The 17,983-nt window shown below is 46.2% G+C and overlaps 1 protein-coding gene across 6 annotated transcripts in view; it reads left to right on the top strand.

Moving 5' to 3' along the window:
- The window catches only part of ARHGEF7 (Rho guanine nucleotide exchange factor 7), a 132,643-nt gene extending 115,840 nt beyond the window's left edge, over positions 1 to 16,803 (top strand). For 2 of the 6 annotated variants that reach the window (XM_023519178.1, XM_023519179.1), the window contains 5 exons: positions 236 to 325; positions 4,118 to 4,294; positions 11,681 to 11,780; positions 12,080 to 12,134; positions 14,165 to 16,803. In XM_023519178.1, coding sequence (XP_023374946.1) covers positions 236 to 325; positions 4,118 to 4,294; positions 11,681 to 11,780; positions 12,080 to 12,134; positions 14,165 to 14,287 — 545 coding nt within the window. In that variant the 3' untranslated portion in view covers positions 14,288 to 16,803. The remainder of the gene's footprint in view (positions 1 to 235; positions 326 to 4,117; positions 4,295 to 11,680; positions 11,781 to 12,079; positions 12,135 to 14,164) is intronic. The other 4 variants (XM_023519177.1, XM_023519175.1, XM_012811528.2 and 1 more) reach the window with 3 other exon arrangements.
- Positions 16,804 to 17,983: the final 1,180 nt, after the last annotated feature.

Raw genomic sequence — 17,983 nt, 5'->3', positions numbered from 1 at the left:
TGCCTCTGTAAGTTGGGATATTAGCACTTTGCCAGACACTTTGCAGATAAAATACACTTAAAAAACTAAAACTGCTTTTAAATATTACTGTTTGTAAATACCTAGAAAATGGTTGCAAGAAAGCAGAAGGAGGGGTTATTGTCACTGTCCCTCTTGGCCAAGCTGATGGCTGTGCCCATCTGGTCAGTCCTACTTGGGAGTGACCTGGATTTGAGTGTCACGTGTCTCTTGACAGGCACGGCCGCTTTGGAAGAAGATGCTCAGATTCTGAAAGTCATTGAAGCTTACTGCACAAGCGCCAAAACGCGGCAGACGCTCAACTCAAGTAAGTTTCCCGGTGATGTCCTGGGAATCGGGGTGTTTGATTCTGTTTTGTTTCAAGTGACGAGATGAAGGAAACGGCTCTGTGGCCTTGCTCTTCCCCATGGGGGCATCAGGCGGGAAGCAGGCAGCCAGCTGCCTGAGTCGAGGGCATGGTAGCTGTGTGTGACCTTCTAGAAACATTTGTTAGGAAATATTTAGGTATCAGGTACAGCCAGAATTCATAAACAACTTCTGCTCAGAGAGGATTTGTGTAGAAAGTAGTGGAAGAGCAGTGCCTTTGTTTCAGCTGCTTGAACTATTGATGTGTGGTGTTGAGATTTTTTTAAAGCTGCTTATTGTTGTTCAAAATATAAACCTAGAATGCAGCTTCATTCAGCCTTTTTGTTTGTTTGCCTTTTTTTTTTTTTTAGAAAAATGACTTCTTTTTTTCTTTAATTTTCAGAAGTTAACAACTAACTTGCTCAGTAGATTTCAGAACGACCAAACTCACCTGTGTCTTGTGTAATAATGTCCACGTATGGACTGGAAGGCGGCTTTTTCCTTTGGATCTTCTCGCCCGTGTCTTCTGTGTGACGTCCTGTGTGGACTGGACCTTCCCAGCCCCTGGGGTTGCGGTGCATGGTCTGCGGGAGGGGCTCCCTCTGCCGCGCCTGTGCCCAGTGGGCTCACGGGTTATGCTGCCTGCGTGGAGGACACAGCTTGTCCTCTTGTCCTGTCACTTCTTAGGTGGTTTTTCTTTTTTTTTTTTGTAAGAGGTGGCTGATCGATATTTTACTTCAGCATAAAAACTGGGGTCTGTTAGACTTGAGCACCTGATTTTTTTCCGCCTGGACTGTGGGCAGATAGTTTATCTCCCTCTTCTTTGTCGTCGTCTGCAGTGTGGTGGTTTGAGTTAGCATCACGTCTTATTTTAAACTAATGTTGAAAAAAAGGGCTTTACTTGCGTTAACTTTTGTCAAAGATGCTAGCTGTGAAGATAGGCTGGCAGGGTTAAATCCCGGGTAGAGTCTGTGGATTATCTAAAAACACTTTTTGATTTTTGTTACCATTTCTAGTACTACACCTTATCCCACCTGGGGCATTGAGACTTTTTGCCAAGGGGCAGCACTGTCTATACTTCGGTGGAAATACCTATTTGTAGTAACTGCTCAGCACAGTAGGAAGGACGTGAAAAGGTCAGGGTGAAGCATCAGGATGTGGATTAAGTATCTGTATAATGAAGTAATAATTTATAATCACAAATTATTGTGATTAAAGGTATTACATGTTCATAATCTGACAGTGATTATATTTTAAGTTATAGGCTATAAGATATAGCCATAGGGTTTTGGACTGAATTGAAATTTTATTTTGAGGCAGAGTCTCATTTTGTCGCCCTCAGTAGAGTGCCGTGGCATCACAGCTCACAGCAACCTCCAGCTCTTGGGCTCAAGCGATTTTCTTGCCTCAGCCTCCTGAGTAGCTGGGACTATAGGTGCCCACCACAACGACTGGCTTTTTTTTTTTGTTTAGCAGGCCCAGGCCAGGTTTGAACCCTCCAGCCCTAGAGCATGTGGCTGGTGCCTTAGCCACTGAGCTACATGTGCTCCTGAATCGAAAATGTTTTAAGTTATCTAAATTTCAGTTACTTGAAATAAAGTATTTAAACTCAGCAGTCTCAGACAAATAGACCAGATTCATTCGGCCTTCTGTGTCTATGGGCTCTGCACCTGCAGATCGAACCAATCGCAGATGAAAAAATATTAGAGAAGAAAAAATAATGCAGCAATAAAATAATAAGTTACAAAGTCAATACAGTAGACTAGCCATTTACACAACTCTTCCACTGGGTAGGTGTTATCGGTGGTCTAGAGACCATCTGTAGCACATGGGAGGACGTGTATGGGCTACATGTGAACACTGTGCCATTTTATACCAGGGACTTGAACAGCTTTGAACAGCTGAGGTTCTGGTGTCCAAGGAGTCCTGGAAGCTGTTCCCCAAGCATCTAGTGTGTCCCAGTGCAGGCCTCGTGTCTCACAACCAGGGACAGTGCCCTGTGACTCGCCTGGGCACAGCTTTGCTGCTTTTACCTACCTGAAAAGAACACCAAGACCTCCTTTTTTCATCAAGTTGCCTGTGTTATGTACTTTCATTTCTCCTGTGCAAGAAAAACTTCGGATGATAACGTGGATTTTTGGTTTTAGCGAATATTGTGGGCAAACCAGTCTAAGGCCTCAGAGGGCTGATAACCATATATCTCCTTAAGCCTAACAACCTTAAAAAACAAGGAGAAACTAGAGATTTCTTCATAAGAGAATTGAGAAATTGATTGTTCTGGGAAGGTCTGCATAATGGAAATGGGATCATAGTGAAAGTAGCCTTTTTTTTTGGGTGAGACAGTCTCATTTCAGCCTAGCCCACAATAACCTCAAACTCCTGGGCCCAAGCAGTCCTCCTGCCTCAGACTCCTGAGTAGCTGGGACTACAGTCATCCACCATAACAGCCAGCTGATTTTTTTATTTTAGTGGAGACAGTATCTCCCTCTTACTCAGGTTGGTCTTAAACTTCTGAGCTCAAGCCACCTTCCCGCCTTGCCTCCCAGAATGCTGGGATTATAGGAGTGAGCCAGGCCCCAAACAGCTCTTTTTATATTAAGTGCTTAGTAAAACAGTTTTTAGAAGGATAATGTATATTTACCTAAAATTGTTCTGTTCAGTATACGTTTGGATCCCAAGAAGACTTTATAAACCAAACATCTTTGGTCTTGATTTCTGTATCAAGGAATTAATGACCTTCTCAGACCAGACATTAGTTATAGTCTGGAAACAGGTTGTTCAGACCAGAAGCAGGAGGAGGCTGTGAGCCCGCGGCTGCTGTGTGGCACTGCAGCATCATGCCCTGGTGCAGAGGGCCCTGCTCCCTGGTTAGGGCTGCAGCCCTGCGTGCCTCTCAGCCTGCTGCCTGACCAGTGTTACTGCTTGTAGTTAGCAGCCGCTGTGGGTTCTGTCTCTTCCAGTTTTGTACACTTCCTTCTGTTGTCCTTTTAGCATTGTGGCATTACCAGTTCACACCTGTTCCTGATGGCAAAGCATCTGCCTTAGGGTCAGTGACAGTGCAGACACACTTAGCTCTCTGCTGTCCCCATGCCTGGGGCTGAGCCCTGGCAAGCGCAGGAAGCAGGTAGCGGGTGCAGGGAAGGTCATGAGCCCTGATTAGTACTTTCTCCCTTCTGAAATTCTCACAGTGGTCATAGATTGATACGGTAAGTTTCAACCCCCCAGGTGATGGATTTATTTATAGTCTTGGCATAGCTGAAGGGAAGTCCAAATCCCTTTGAGATTATTTTGCACTGAATACATTTACTTAAAATAAGAAGTCATTTTCAAGTAGCCACATACATGGGCCCTTTTACAGAAAATGTCCTAAGTGAGATCATTTGTTTATAGAATGTGGAATAGAAATTGGTTAATTGCCAAATGTTTATAGAATCGTCTTTTGGACATGGGCATAATTTGGAAAAGTTTTCTTAATTGAGGGCTTTATATTATAGCATTACCTTGAAAAAAGTAATTTGAAAGTAATATCATGTGTTAGGTTTATTTAAAAAATAATTGATGTGGTTGTACTAAGTTCATAATTAAAACCCAGCCATAAGTAAGGAGAAATGAACATTGTTGCATTTTTTAACAGTATTTTCTCTTTTCCTTCTCTTCCCATCACCTTTTGCTTTTGTTCCATGTTTTTGGTTGTGGCTCTTCCTGTCTGTCCTCCTCCCCCGCCTGTCACCCCCGTCACGTCCCCACGTCTTAGCATGGCAAGGCACTGACCTGATGCATAATCACGTCCTGGCTGACGACGACCAGTCAAGTCTAGACTCCCTGGGTCGTCGCAGTAGCCTTTCTCGTTTGGAGCCTTCAGACCTCTCGGAAGACTCTGACTATGACAGTATATGGACAGCCCATAGTTACAGAATGGGTTCTGCCTCTCGTAAGAGCTGTTGCTCATATATCTCTCACCAGAACTAACGCACCTGAGCTTTTCTTAACAAATGCTTGTGGTATCGCAGCCTGCTTTTCTTAGATGTTTTCTTGCTGTTCTTGTCTCTTTTATGTGATATTTTACAACTTTTGAGAGTGTTCCTGGTATTTCCCGTTGTACTTTGTAGAGGCTTAACTGCCGCTTGGAGTTTATACTCCAAGCTGTGGTGGAGGGAGGGGGTGGCTCACGCCCTGCACCCTAGGGTGCTCTTCTCGGTGGCAGTGCCCACTGCTCCATGTGGTTTGAGTTTTTATTCTCAGTGTAGCAACTGTTTCATTTATTTTTGAATACAGCTGTATGAACACTTTTATATTTTATACTGAAAACACACAGGTTTGTGATCTAAGTGCCACAACATGGAGGCAGACCCCGCTTTATATTGAGGGGCCTGAGTGTTTCACGCACAACGAACATGGTGCAGTAGCTGTAGAGACAGACGGCACGTAGCATTGCGGAGCCAGGCCGAGCTGTGTCTGGTGGTCGTACAGGATGGTGTGGGTCCAGGGCCTTGGCAGGTGCACAGATGGACGGGCGTCCTGTACGTGCAGAGATGTCCACACCCCACAGCTCTGTGCTCTTGCATGTCCTGTGTGGGGCCGTGAAGGGCAGAACTTGCTGTCATGGCTCAGATGCTCACGCTCATCTTCACAGCAGCCTTCTCTAAACTGCAGTGATTTCCGTCACTGCACTTAGCTCACTCACCACTCAAGTTCCTGCACGAAAGGTCTGAAGCCTAAACCTGAAACATTCAGCCTCTGCACGTGCAGGCGAGGCTATGTTCAGAGAGGCCATTGGTGTGCTTAAAAGTTGGGTGCTTTGGCCTCAGTCACAGCCAGGCTGGCCCTGTCACCTGCACTTGATGTTGTCTGTAAGAGCCATGAGCACATTATTTTCAGCAACCAGCTGCAGTGAAACTCCATTTACAGCAACCCTGGTGTTTTATTATAGTAGGCTGTCAACATCAAGGTCCTTTGAAGACCTATTAGCACCGAGTAATTCACTTACAAAAATCTCCCCTACTTTCCTGGGATTTGTTGTAAGGAGTTTTCACTGGCCTCACTCAGACTGATTTCCGCTTCAAAAACTGAATGCGACATGTTGCATTCAGTTGTAGCATTGAGTCCACATCTAGCTATCGCTTGAGAGGCCAAGCTGTGTCGTCCGCCATGCACACTCAGTGTTTAGATGGGAGCTCAAGGCTACTGTGAGCACCCCCTGAAATAGGCGCCATGGGCCACGGGATTGCCACCTCTTCTTCTTCAGGGTGGCTGTAATTCCAGGTGGCCTATTTCTTTTCCCACCCACACCCTCCTTTGCCACACCCATGTATTCAGTGTGCTGATGTTTGCACAGAGTGACCTCTGACACAGTGTCAGTGGTGTCCTGGAAGCTGGGTCCGCTGCTCACAGACCCAGTGGTGCTGGTGAGCCCCTGGCAGTAGCACAGTGTCTGGGGGTCAGGCAGTTTCTTTCTGCATGGGAGGGGACGGCACAAAGTTTGCCGGGCAGCTGTTCCCTCCCAAGTGGCATCTGAACTGCTCACGCCAGCTGGAGATTGCATATTTCATAATGAGAAAGCCAAGGAGCAGTCTTTAAGTTTAGTCAAAGCCCAGTGTTAATCTAATCTCCAGTAGAGTTGGGGTTTATATATGTCCCAGTATAATAGCACATGGAATCTCTGGAGAAATACGATGGCTATGACCTTTATATACTTAATTAATATCACACGACGGTTTTAGAAGCAGTTTCGGTTTTATATAGAAAATCCTCTTTTCTGATATTAGTAGTAGAATATCTCTTTGTTTACTTGGAGACTCATAATTAGTGCATTGGTTTAGATGCCTTTGCCATGCCTTAGGGAACTGGGGCTGCCTGTCACCGTGCTGTGGGTACCACACATGGGAATACAGTTGCTGCACTTCGTTGTTTCAATGCCAAGCGTCATCTGGTTATCTTAATGAGACATTGTCACTGACACTACACACCAAAGTGCTGACAGTTTGCCATCATTGCTTTTTATACCAGTTACAGCCATTTTGAGGATGCTTTTCTGTTGACGCTGAGATTACTGCAGGTGATAACCTGGCTTTTTCTTTTTCGTTTTGTTTGCATTTGTTTTGAATGTCTAACACCATTAGCTCTTATCACCTGGTTAAGAAGTGTTTGTGCCACAGGCCCCAGAAGACAGTTCTCACGTGGCAATGGTGATATGGCATCCAAAGGGCCAGTGTTTCTATTTTTGTGGAACTTTAGTCACACCAATTATAGTATCTTCTGTTTATGCAGTTCTGTAATATCTGTGTGTACAGTTAGTGTTACAATGAAAAGCTGGGGAATCTGGACTCGAAGGTAGGTTTGAGCCATTACCAGGCCCTTTCCAGCGGCCTGACCGGTATCCCATTGAAACAGCCTTGCTGCAGGTGTCTAATAAGCTACAGTATGTGTTTTGCATAAAATTGCCAAACACAGTAATGTGTATATAGTGGTATAAGATCTTGAAAAAATCTATATATTGTGATCTTTATCTGTGAATGGGAAAAGCCATTTTTAGTAGGTGACAAACATTTGAAAACACTGGATGTACATCTGAATGTTGCATTGTACTGTACAGTATGCATATTATTGTTTGTGGTTGCATATGGCAATGAAGTGTTTGTTTTATAAAAAAATCTGTTATGTACAGTTGAAATAAATTTTGCATTTGCTAGCCCGTGGCTTTTAATATTTGTTACGTGGGAGAGGGGGGAGTAGACTAGTCTGCAGTTGAGTGCGTTTGGCCGTTCTCCCTGGACACAGGCGGGCCAGTCAGCAGGACACCCTAGAGAAAACCTCACACTTTCTTAGGTTAAGTATGTTCTAGACAATTCAGGTTTACTCTTTATACATTTTTGTTTAATCTTTTTCCCTTATATTTTTTTAAAACAAGTTTTAAATCACTTGAAAGTTTTTCTCCAGAAAGAAGCATTATTGCTTTTTTGCATCAATAGGAAAAAGCGCTTTAGAAGCTTTTTATTTAGCGTCAGGTCGGTGTCTTATTTTTGTCTTATAAAGTGCACATCAGGCTAAGAAGAGGAAGATGAAGCAGAATAAAAGAAGGAGAAGTCCTGGTGGCAGGCGCAGGGCTTGGGCAGGGTGCAGAGGATAAACTCAGGGAACGCTCGGAGAGCCGCATAGTTTCTTTTTCTAAGAAAAATAAATTAGCCATAAACAACAAGGTGGCCTAGATGACTTTTGACTGATTTCATTAAATTTTTTTCAAAGTGCAGTATTTTGTTCCATTATGAAAGTTATTTCAAGATTATAATCAGCTTTAGAATCTCAATCTATCGGTACACTGAGGTTTGTCATCAGTGTGCTCGACCACTGGCCAGATGGGCAGGTGTTCTCTTCTGATGAGCTTAGACTGGTCTTAGGCTTCTGTTGCAGGCAGCCCCAACATGCGTGCGGACCCACCCACCATACAGGTGCCTAGATTTGATGACCAGGCTGCATGAGTCCTGAAATAGCCAGTCGTTTGTGTCAGATTAAGGAACGACCACCCAGGGTAACTAGGTGGGGCACTGAGCCCTCTGGGCAGGTCCTTGCTTTGTTACTGCCTGGGCAAGTCGGCTAGTCTATAAAATAGAAATACCAGATTGGATCTGTGTTTCTTAAACTAAGGTCCACAGTTCTCCAGGGACCTGTGAATATTTAGGGAAGGGGAGGCAGGGTACTCAGATACATCTAGAATTTTAACTTACGTGTTCATGTTAGTACAAACTCATCTCCAGGCTTCTGAATCCTACTTCCGAGTGTTGTCATGGTGCCCCAGTGCCTGCTGGTGTTGCCCAGCACACGGCACAGTGACCCTGGTGGGCAGTGTGGAACTGTCATTGTCGTGCTCCTCAGCAGGCCTTGGTCGTAAGATACTGAGTGTCTGCAGGCACATTCTCAAGTCTTAAATTTGAGACATACTAGATTTGGGTTGGTGTAAATATAAATAATTATTTTACTATATTGATGTTTTTCTTATTCCTGCCTCCACATGGGAAACAATTTAGCCAACCAGCAATTTTGAGTGTGTGCTTCTAAAAATAGGCAGTTTATAGGCTTGTCTAGCACTTCTCAAACTGTTATCTATGAAACTATTTTCAGGTTTTAATTTGTAATATTAGATATATTAAAAAATCTGAGTTTCAGAAGTGCTAAACCCTCTATTGTGCTAACAGTGCACTGTGAATCTCCAAGAGGTGGCTGTACACACATCATTTCCTGAAATGGTGTGCTCTGGAACCCCTCTCAGCTCCAGAAACAAGGAAGTTTGGGAAACACAGATCTTGACTGTACTGGAAACATTAGGAATGTACATCCCAGACTGAGCCTCTGTCAGTGGCTTTACATAAAGTAATAGGACGTTCTAGTGATTTGTTCTATTGTTAAATTGTTTTTTCAATTTAAGTAATTTGGGGAAAATGTGCTATGATGCCTCTAAAGATAGTTAATAATTTCTGAGATAAATTGTTAAATCTGTTTATTTTGTAAAACTTTGTTCTTAGTCAACTTATATATAAACCTGGCTAGAAATTTTTTTTGAAAGGCTATAAAATCTTTCAGTCATTTTAGAAAAATTTGTATTAAAACTAGACATTATTAGCATTACATGAATTTCTAGGCAGCTTAATGAATAATCTTCAATTATAAGCCTCTTAACTCACCATCAGATCTGTAAAGGGCATTTTTCACATTAGTGCACTGCAGGAATCAAGCAGGTAGTACATCCTGTCCATAATGAAGATTTCTATGTCATTACATCCTCATGACTTTGTTTACAAAAATAAGGCCATTCTTAACGGGCCTAAATTCCTCAAATTGATTATGTTAATGTTATATAATGGAATGGATTTTTTCTTTATGAGTTCATCTGTTAAAAGATGTTTATAATGTGTGATATTCAAATGAATCCTCAGAACCGCTCTGGAGAAGCAGTTTTGTTGTTTTATATATAATGAGGCTGAGACTCAGTGGCTAATTGATGTCACTGCAGAGTGTCCCCACAGCACTGCCAGAAGTCGACACCATCTGTGACTCTGCTTTGTGTCATTTGAAAACCTTGGTGCTGTAAACATACAATGTCTAGGAAGGTAGAAGAAAAGGCAAAAAGTACAGTTGCATAAAAACTAGCTTCATTGGCTGATCCATTTGAAGGGACCATGTTGCAGATTGAACATGAGATGCATAATAAATGCCTTCTCCTGATTCCACTCAAACACAGGCATCAACCGCGTAGCTCAGAGCGGCTGACAGAGTGATTAGTAACTGGGACACTTAGGAGTCAGCCTAAGCCAAGCAGAGTTGCCAGTTTGCTTCTCTTCACAGGGGGATTAAGTGAGGCCGTTTGTTTCCTACACCTGTAGTATTAATAGTATTGGAATAGTTACGAATCCTTTTGTATTTTCTGGGCAAGTCGTATGTGAATGTTTTTCTTCTAAAAACATGTGCTGCTTTTATGTGGGTAACAAGCACAGGAGAGTCCTTCACCTGGTAGGGCCCCGCTTTGCTCTGTGGCTCCCATATCCCAGTAGCACTGCCCATTAGCTCCCCCCACCCCCCGCCCCATCCCTCAGCCCACAGGGTCTGGAGGGGCTGTCTCAGCCCTTGCCTCTTGGAACTTGCCAGAGATTTCTGGGCAGACTAATACTGGAGCTTACTGTTTACAGAAATGTGTTTCTTTCTGAAACCATACCTGGCAGTCCTATCTGACAGTTAAGTCTAAAAAGTAGCTCCTGAGGTATAGGTCAGTGAGGGTAGGTGGGATGTGGCCTTGTGAGGGCGTGTGCACAACCCTCCTCCCCCCCAGTGACTGGTCTGCTGCCTGGCATTAGCAGGAGGTACCTTTGAGATCGTATCTAACAAACTCATTTATAAACATACTCAGATATGCCAGCACATTACAGCATGTGACAGAATTCTGAGTACGTCTGATCAACAAGCTGAAATTATTCTCAGTGCCCATAGGCTCTTCCCTTGGTTGGGGTGAAATGCATCTCCCTTGGGGCTCGTGCTGCGTGACGTGGCGCTATACCTGACCACTCACCCTGAACTCAGTCTCACCGTCTCACACTCGAGATGACAAGGGGGCCACATCCTGCTCTTGTCCAATCCCTGACTTTCCTCTGTCACAGCCTGGGACATGTTGGCGCAGGCCTTGCAGGTGCACAGAGGGCAGCGTGTGGCCTATGGACGCTCATGTGCTGCTGTGGGCGTGGTGTCAGGAGTGCTGTAGGAGCGATCTTGTCATCATGCTTTAACAGTAGTTGTTAACCTTGCTCATTCAGAGGAGTGTCGGCATGCGGGAAGGTGCTGGGGAAGCCACACTTTCCAATCCTGCCTTTTAAACATTTGTATGATACAGATTTTCCCACTACAATGAGGGTGCCCAGTAAGGGCCCTTCTTGTGATACGACAAACTTTTAGGAAGACAAATCAAAGATAAGTGATAAAAAACCAGACTGAGCAAGTCAGACCACCACTTTGATAATTAATGAGCACATCACAGACACTGAGCGGACTTTTTCTGCGGGAAAATGCTTAAGACAGTGCCACCTGCAAATGTCTGTGTGCTGCAGTGGATAATACCGTTCCTTCACTTTGCGTCTGAAATATTTAATTTTCAAAATTAAAAATGGTATTGTCATACTGTATAATCTCTAAGAATGTGATCTGATTCTCTTCTAAAATGAGCGTTTGGACTAATTTCTAAAGTATGAACTGTGAAAGTATGTACTTTATTTAGAAAAATATTTATATTCCAGGGAGTATAGAGTAAAGGTTTTATAAAAGAACCAAATAATAAATTTCACTTTCCCTAAGTGCCACAGTAAATCTTTCCTTTTCAGTACTGCCGCAGAGTCCCGTGCTCAGTCGCCAGTTCTTTGATTAATAAACAGCGTATTTGTTCTGCTTGGTCTCTTATGCCTCTCTGAAATTCTCAGAATAATAACAGTGGCTCAGACTTTGGCTGCCTATGCCAAGGAATATGGTCAGAACCTTTAAAATATCACCTGTTTAATATGTTTGGGTTTAAAACATTCATAATCCAGATTCAGAAGCTGAAGTTTGTTAATTTGTCAAAAGGCCAGTGATTCCTCTGTGAGGCCTTGGGTGTGGGAAGGCCGGGGCTCAGCAGAGAAAGCTGGCCACAGATGCCGTTCTCTACTTGTCTTGATGAGAAATGTTTAATACATAGTCACTAGAATCGAATATTTATAAGTAATGGTTTATAGTCAAGTTCTATTTCTTCATTCTGCCCTGACATTGACCCGAGGTGTTTTTGTTTCATTGTTCTAAATGATCTTAGGTTCACGCAAAGAATCTGCTCCACAAGTTCTGCTTCCAGAAGAAGAGAAGATTATAGTTGAAGAAACTAAAAGTAACGGCCAGACAGTGATAGAAGAAAAGTAAGATGTCTTCAGTGTTGAGAGCAGGTGTCCAACCCCACGGCGGGCAGTGCGGTTGGAAAGGTTCCCCAGGGGCTGGGCTGTGGCTTCCGAAATTGCATTTTAAAAGTTTCATCATAGGTTAAAGTTAACTTGGACTGAGAGTTTAGCCGCCACACAGAGAAGTTGGTTGTTTTAAAGCTGCGGATGTAGCTGTGGCAGTGGCCAGGCCGAGCAGCCCCAGGCACCTGCCTCGCCCGTCCAGCTTCCCTGTCCCTGCCCCGCCCTGGCCTTCACCTGTCTGTTGTGTCCTCTTGCAGGAGCCTCGTGGACACTGTGTACGCGCTCAAGGATGAAGTCCAGGAGTTAAGACAGGTGTGTCCTAGTTAGTTTTTTGATCTTTCTTTAAATGGAGGAAAAGAAAACGTAAAAAATAAAACTGCACATAAACAAGAGAAATACTAAAAGGAGATCTCATGTTTTTACAAATTCTAATAGCTAAAACAGTCGGTCTTCTGTAAGTGTGATAGACCAGGAAGTCAGTTTCCAAAGTGACTTGTTTAAACTTTCTTTCTTTTTTTTTTTAGAGACAGAGTCTCACTTTATCACCCTCGGTAGAGTGCAGTGGTGTCACAGCTCACAGCAACCTCCAGACCCTGGGCTTAGGCGATTCTGTTGCCTGAGCCTCTCGAGTAGCTGGGACTACAAGTACCTGCCACAATGCCCGGCTATTTTTTTATTGCAGTTTTGCCAGGGCTGGGTTTGAACCCATCACCTTCGGTATATGGGGCTGGCGCCCTACCCACCGAGCCACAGGCGCGCCCTTAAACTCTTTCTTTTAACTATATTATTTTCAATGTCAGAAACCATCTCGGATTCTGTTGGAACAATAATTTAAAGCATCTAAAATTCTGTCTGGTTTAAAGTCCTCTTAGCTGCCACTTGTGATGAGGCTCTGCTGGCACAGTCTTGTGCTTCAGAAGCCAGGCCAGTGGGTCCATTAGATGTGGCTGACTCACCCCATGTGTTTTGTCTCTTGGCCAGTAATTATGTGTGCGAACCGCTGTGGTGTCCTCCCCCACAGGGTGAGGGAAGGTTGGGGGCTCTGGGCTGGGGAGCAGCCTGGGCAGTGTGGCCTGGGACGTGGAGGGGTTGGAGAGCTGAGGCTGCCGCGTGGTGTTGGCCCGTCGCAGCTCCTCTGAGCAGTGTCCAGAGTGGCCTCCAGGTCTTTCTTGTCTTTATCTGATGGGCTACCCTGTCAAGGCTCCTGGCACACCCCGGCCACAGGACTCACGTGCCTTCTACAGCCCAAGAATCGCTGGGTTCATTCAGTGACTGGTACCTGGGTGCTCCCTGTGACACCGTAGGATCATTGTGGATGTGAAAGGAAGCGTTGGGCAGAAGCTGGTTCTTTAGCTTGGATGTTACACAGTCTCTCATTTATGAACTAAAATGAACATGAGCCAAAGTGCTGTTTCCCACCTGATTCACCCTGGCTCCCAGGAGCTGTGGGGGATGTGTGACACAGAGTCCACAGGGTGACCCTCGAGCCCCCAGTGCACAGACAGCTACACACAGCATCTCATTCACTGAGGCCGGGGGGTCTCCTGCAGACGGCCCTCAGCCCACAGTGCACAGTTACTTCCAAGGTCTCATTCACTGAGCCTGGGGTCTCCTGCTGACCGCCCTGACCCCACAGTGCACAGACAGTTACTCCTAGGGTCTCATTCACTGAGCCCGGGGGTCTCCTGCTGACCGCCCTGACCCCACAGTGCACAGTCAGTTACACACAGGGTCTCATTCACTGAGGCCTGAGGTCTCCTGCTGACCGCCCTGACCCCACAGTGCACAGACAGTTACTCCTAGGGTCTCATTCACTGAGGCCGGGGGTCTCCTGCTGACCGCCCTGACCCCACAGTGCACAGACAGTTACTCCTAGGGTCTCATTCACTGAGCCCGGGGGTCTCATGCTGACTGCCCTGACCCCACAGTGCACAGACAGTTACACACAGGGTCTCATTCACTGAGGCCGGGGGTCTCCTGCTGACCGCCCTGACCCCACAGTGCACAGACAGCTACACACAGGGTCTCATTCACTGAGGCCGGGGGTCTCCTGCTGACCGCCCTCACCCCACAGTGCACAGTTATTCCTAGGGTCTCATTCACTAAGCCTGGGGGTCTCCTGCTGACCGCCCTGACCCCACAGTGCACAGACACTTACACGCAGCATCTCATTCACTGAAGCCGGGGTCTTCTGCTGACCACCCTGACCCCATAGTGCACAAGCAATTAATAGTCAGCATCTCAATCACTGAGGCCAGGGTTTCTTGGGAGATGTGTTTGGGGAAAGGAGAGCCTGGTCTGTGCCAGCTGTGTGAACGTACTGTGGTCTGCTTAATTTACAGGATAACAAAAAGATGAAGAAATCTCTAGAGGAAGAACAGAGAGCACGCAAAGACCTAGAAAAGCTGGTGAGGAAAGTTCTGAAGAACATGAACGATCCTGCTTGGGATGAGACAAACCTGTAGGAATTCCCTTTGTTCTGGTGAAGACCAGCTCCAAGATGAAGCTGGGGCCTCCTGACCCAGGTCAGGGATGTTCAGGACTGCAGGGCAGGCTGGACAGAAAGTCACCTTGCTCCCCGAGCTAATCCTGTGAACAGAATGATAAAGCCCTTCTGAAGAACCCAGGCGGGAGGAGACACCGAGGACCTGGGCTGCGCCCATCTCACTCCTGCCTCCGTCTCTCTCACTTACCTCATTTTGCAATAAGTGCAGTGATGGGCTAAAACTTCTGGTTTTCCAGACTTCGAATTGAATATATAAATATTGTTATGTATACGTGTCTTGTAAATATTCATCGTGGATGCATGCCCAGAGTGGCTGTGTCTGAGCTCGTGCCTGTGCTGGAATCTCCTTCCCACCACCAGCCCTTCCAGCGGGGCAGCGAGAAGCCCTCTTCACACACCCGTCAGAGCAGCAGTGGGGAGCTCCTGTGGACGCCTGGTTTGCTCTGCATCACCGTGCGCTCTACAGGGCTATAACAGTACTTCCCACCTCAGTGTGTCTAAATAATTTAGCCTTATTTATGTCTGCAAAGATGTTTCTTCCCCATTCGAAAATCTTGTAGAGCAGTATTACCTCCCAGACCCGTGGCTCCCAGGGCAGCACACTGGCTGGCTAAGACCCAGCCTGCACTCAAGGTGTCGCTGACGTGGCCCCTTGTCCACCTGCTGGTGCCTGCCCCTCTCTCTCCTTGTGTCTAGGACTGGCAGGGTGTGTTCACTGCATCTGGGGATGTTGCCTAGACTCTCCTATACAGGCTAGTTTAATAACATGACAAAATGCTGTCCCCCCCCAAAAGAGAAATCTTAACCAGAACCTGTAAATAAAATTATTATTTATTACATCTCGCTGCTCTGGTGGCAGCAGATAGGTGATGCTGTGCGCTGATCCTGGGGGTCAAGTTCACTGTCAGGCCAGTCTGCCTGAGGCCTGCTTTACCTCTGGGCACAGCAGCAGCTGAGCAAGGGTCAAGCAATACACATCTTCAGGTCAGCTGAGTTGTGGAAGCTCAGACATGGGGACATTTCCTGCTCTGTGTCCAAATGCAGATGAGCCAGAGGAAGGAAGCCCACTGGGGCCTCAGTTTTGCTGGTCTTTTGGGGCCCAGGCAGGTTCTACAAGTTCTGAGCAGCCCTGAACAGGAAGCCTGGCCCATGGGGCCAAGTTTTCTTTCTTCTGCAATAAATAATGGTGACCACAGAACTTGGCTTTGTTTCCCTTTCTCTGAAGAGGATGATTTTTAAAGTGAGATAAACTTTTTCGTAGAGTAAGTGTTGCATCTTTTAAAACCAAAATTGCAGCACTATGTACTCACACGTGTCTCAGAACAACTTGTTTGGCATCAGATGTGATTCTGGTTCTCTGGCTGCTGGTCAGATTCCCCATAACTGCACCCACACCCTTTGTGTTCTGATGCCTTTGAATCGCAGCTTTGGAAGTGGCTTGTTGTCTGGCTGTTTAAGGCTCTTCCATGCCCTTGCTGACCCTAGTCTGTGCCCAAGCACGCCCCACCAGTTTCCTGCCCACCTGGGTGCGGGTGCAGGGTCTGTGTGGGCTTCAGAACCTGGCCATGATTTGGACCTTTAAGGAGAATTGCCAATTACATGTATTTAGCATTTTATTCATTGGTGTTAGGACAAGAAAAGACTAGTCTTTTTTGTTTGCTTTTGGTGAGCTCTTTTTTTACGAGTCATTTTTTGATGATGCAGAAGACATTACAAAGGAAACAGTTAAGCTCAAGCGTGCTGGAGTTTGCTGTCGTGGGCAGATCTCAACTCAGGAACTACTCTCCTCGGTCACTTCGCTGCTCAGGACGGGTCACTGCGCTGGCCTGCTGGGAGTTAACTGCAGCCTGTCCTCATGTAGCCATCAGTGTCACTGTCTATGCCCCCCTGGATGGATCTCTTACAGACCTGCCTTAATGATCAGCTCGAAGTGTTTCCTATGAACACACGTGTTTTAACGTCTCTCCCCCAGCACAGGGCGGCCATCGGGTCTTGGCGTTCACGCACTCACTGCCTCTTTCTCCTCTGGGTCCAGTGTCTTCCGTGCTTTAGGGAGCAAGGACATCCATCTGAGAGCAGTTCTTTGTACACAGCTGCCCTGCTGTGTATAACTATCATTTCACCTTGTGACCTCCCCTGGGAGGGAGTCTGGCTTAGAGGTTCAGGGGCACTGTTTACCCATGGGCTGCTCTCACCTTTGTGGATCATGAGACAAAGCCATTTTTTTTCCCCTCAGACGTGGAGCACTTTTGGTGATAAGCGCTGTTAAAATGTAGCATCTGAGGCCGTGTCATCGTGCCCGGTGACATCTGTGCTTGTTCACATGCACTGGGCATCTGGGACAGCCAGGGTGCCCCTCGACAACCATGGAGAAACTCCTGGTTTAAACAGCACAGGCTGTCCTGTGTGGGCGTGAGTGGACCACTGCAATGTTGATGCTACATTGTTGTAATTATTAAACTGATTATTTTTCTTATGCCACAAAATGTGTCACTTCACCTTCCTTAATGTGTTTGTTGGATGTGTGTTAGTGTTACACTTTCTTTTGGCTTTTTTGTATTTTCCAGTTCCGGTGTGAATTTTTGATACTGCAAAACACATTTGCCTTTAAAATCTTGAGAGTATTTGAAGATGGGTAGGATTGGAAGGGAAAACAGAAAGACTGAGGGGAGGAAGGGGAAGTCACGCGTCCCAGCTGACATGTTAGTGACCCTGTGTCTCAGTGCAGGGACCAGGGTCTCTGAACCATTTTGGAGGGTGAATAAATGAAGGCATTTGTGAAGATATCTGTGGGGTCCCGTTTAGTAATTGTCATAAGACGAAGTTCCTTGTGTGCTTGTCTGACTGGTCATGCCCTTTATTTCCTCGAGGCTGGGTGGGCCTTGCTGAGTGTCTGCTGGTTAAGACTCTATTCAGTGAAGATCTTTGGGAGGTGGTATTCAAGTGAAGGAACAAGCCACTAGTTACAAAGTTACCTTCGTGGGTCACCTTCTTCTCAGAGCTTGGTTTTAGAGTTGTTTGTAGAAGTAGGAAACCCTGGCTCTCCCTGCCTGTAATCTGTCTGGTGGATTCCACATCCTCCCCACTCTAAGTAGATTTGGGACGTTGCAAAAAAGATAGAAGCCACGGCTAGAGCTGCCTTGTACCAGCACACCTGCCGCAGGCCCTGCCCTGCTCCCTGGGCCCTCCAGCCCCTCCAGGACTACATCTCAGCCAGACCCCTGCCTGGGCTGCTGCTGTTTTTCTGTTAACTGTCTTCTATCCTGGCAAGTGTGGAGCTCCTGTGAAGGTAGGATAATGAGGGATGCTACATTCCAAGGATGTTAACACTCCAGACTGGGCGGGAGTGACTTGGTGACTTGTGCCTGGAGGCACTGGCAGGGTGTCCTCTCCCACTCCTGGTCCCTCAAGGGCCAGCTAGCTTCCTTCTCTTGCCTTTCCCAGGTAGCTTACAGGCACTGTCTTCACTGAGTCTCCTGGCCATCCACCCACAGCATGCCCCAGGCTGTCACCGTCCTCAGAAGCAGTGTCCAAGCCCCCGCCTCTGCCCATGGTGCTCTTGGCTTTGCCCCCCATGCTCACCTGTGGACTATTCCCTTGCTTGTCCCACCTGTATCATAGGATATGACCCCCACTAGCCTGGTTAAGGCAGATT

The sequence above is a fragment of the Otolemur garnettii genome, unplaced genomic scaffold (assembly GCF_000181295.1).
Source record: "Otolemur garnettii isolate 467f Iridium unplaced genomic scaffold, OtoGar3 scaffold00161, whole genome shotgun sequence".
Taxonomy (NCBI): domain Eukaryota; kingdom Metazoa; phylum Chordata; class Mammalia; order Primates; family Galagidae; genus Otolemur; species Otolemur garnettii.
This window is presented reverse-complemented; position numbering and strand designations above follow the sequence as displayed.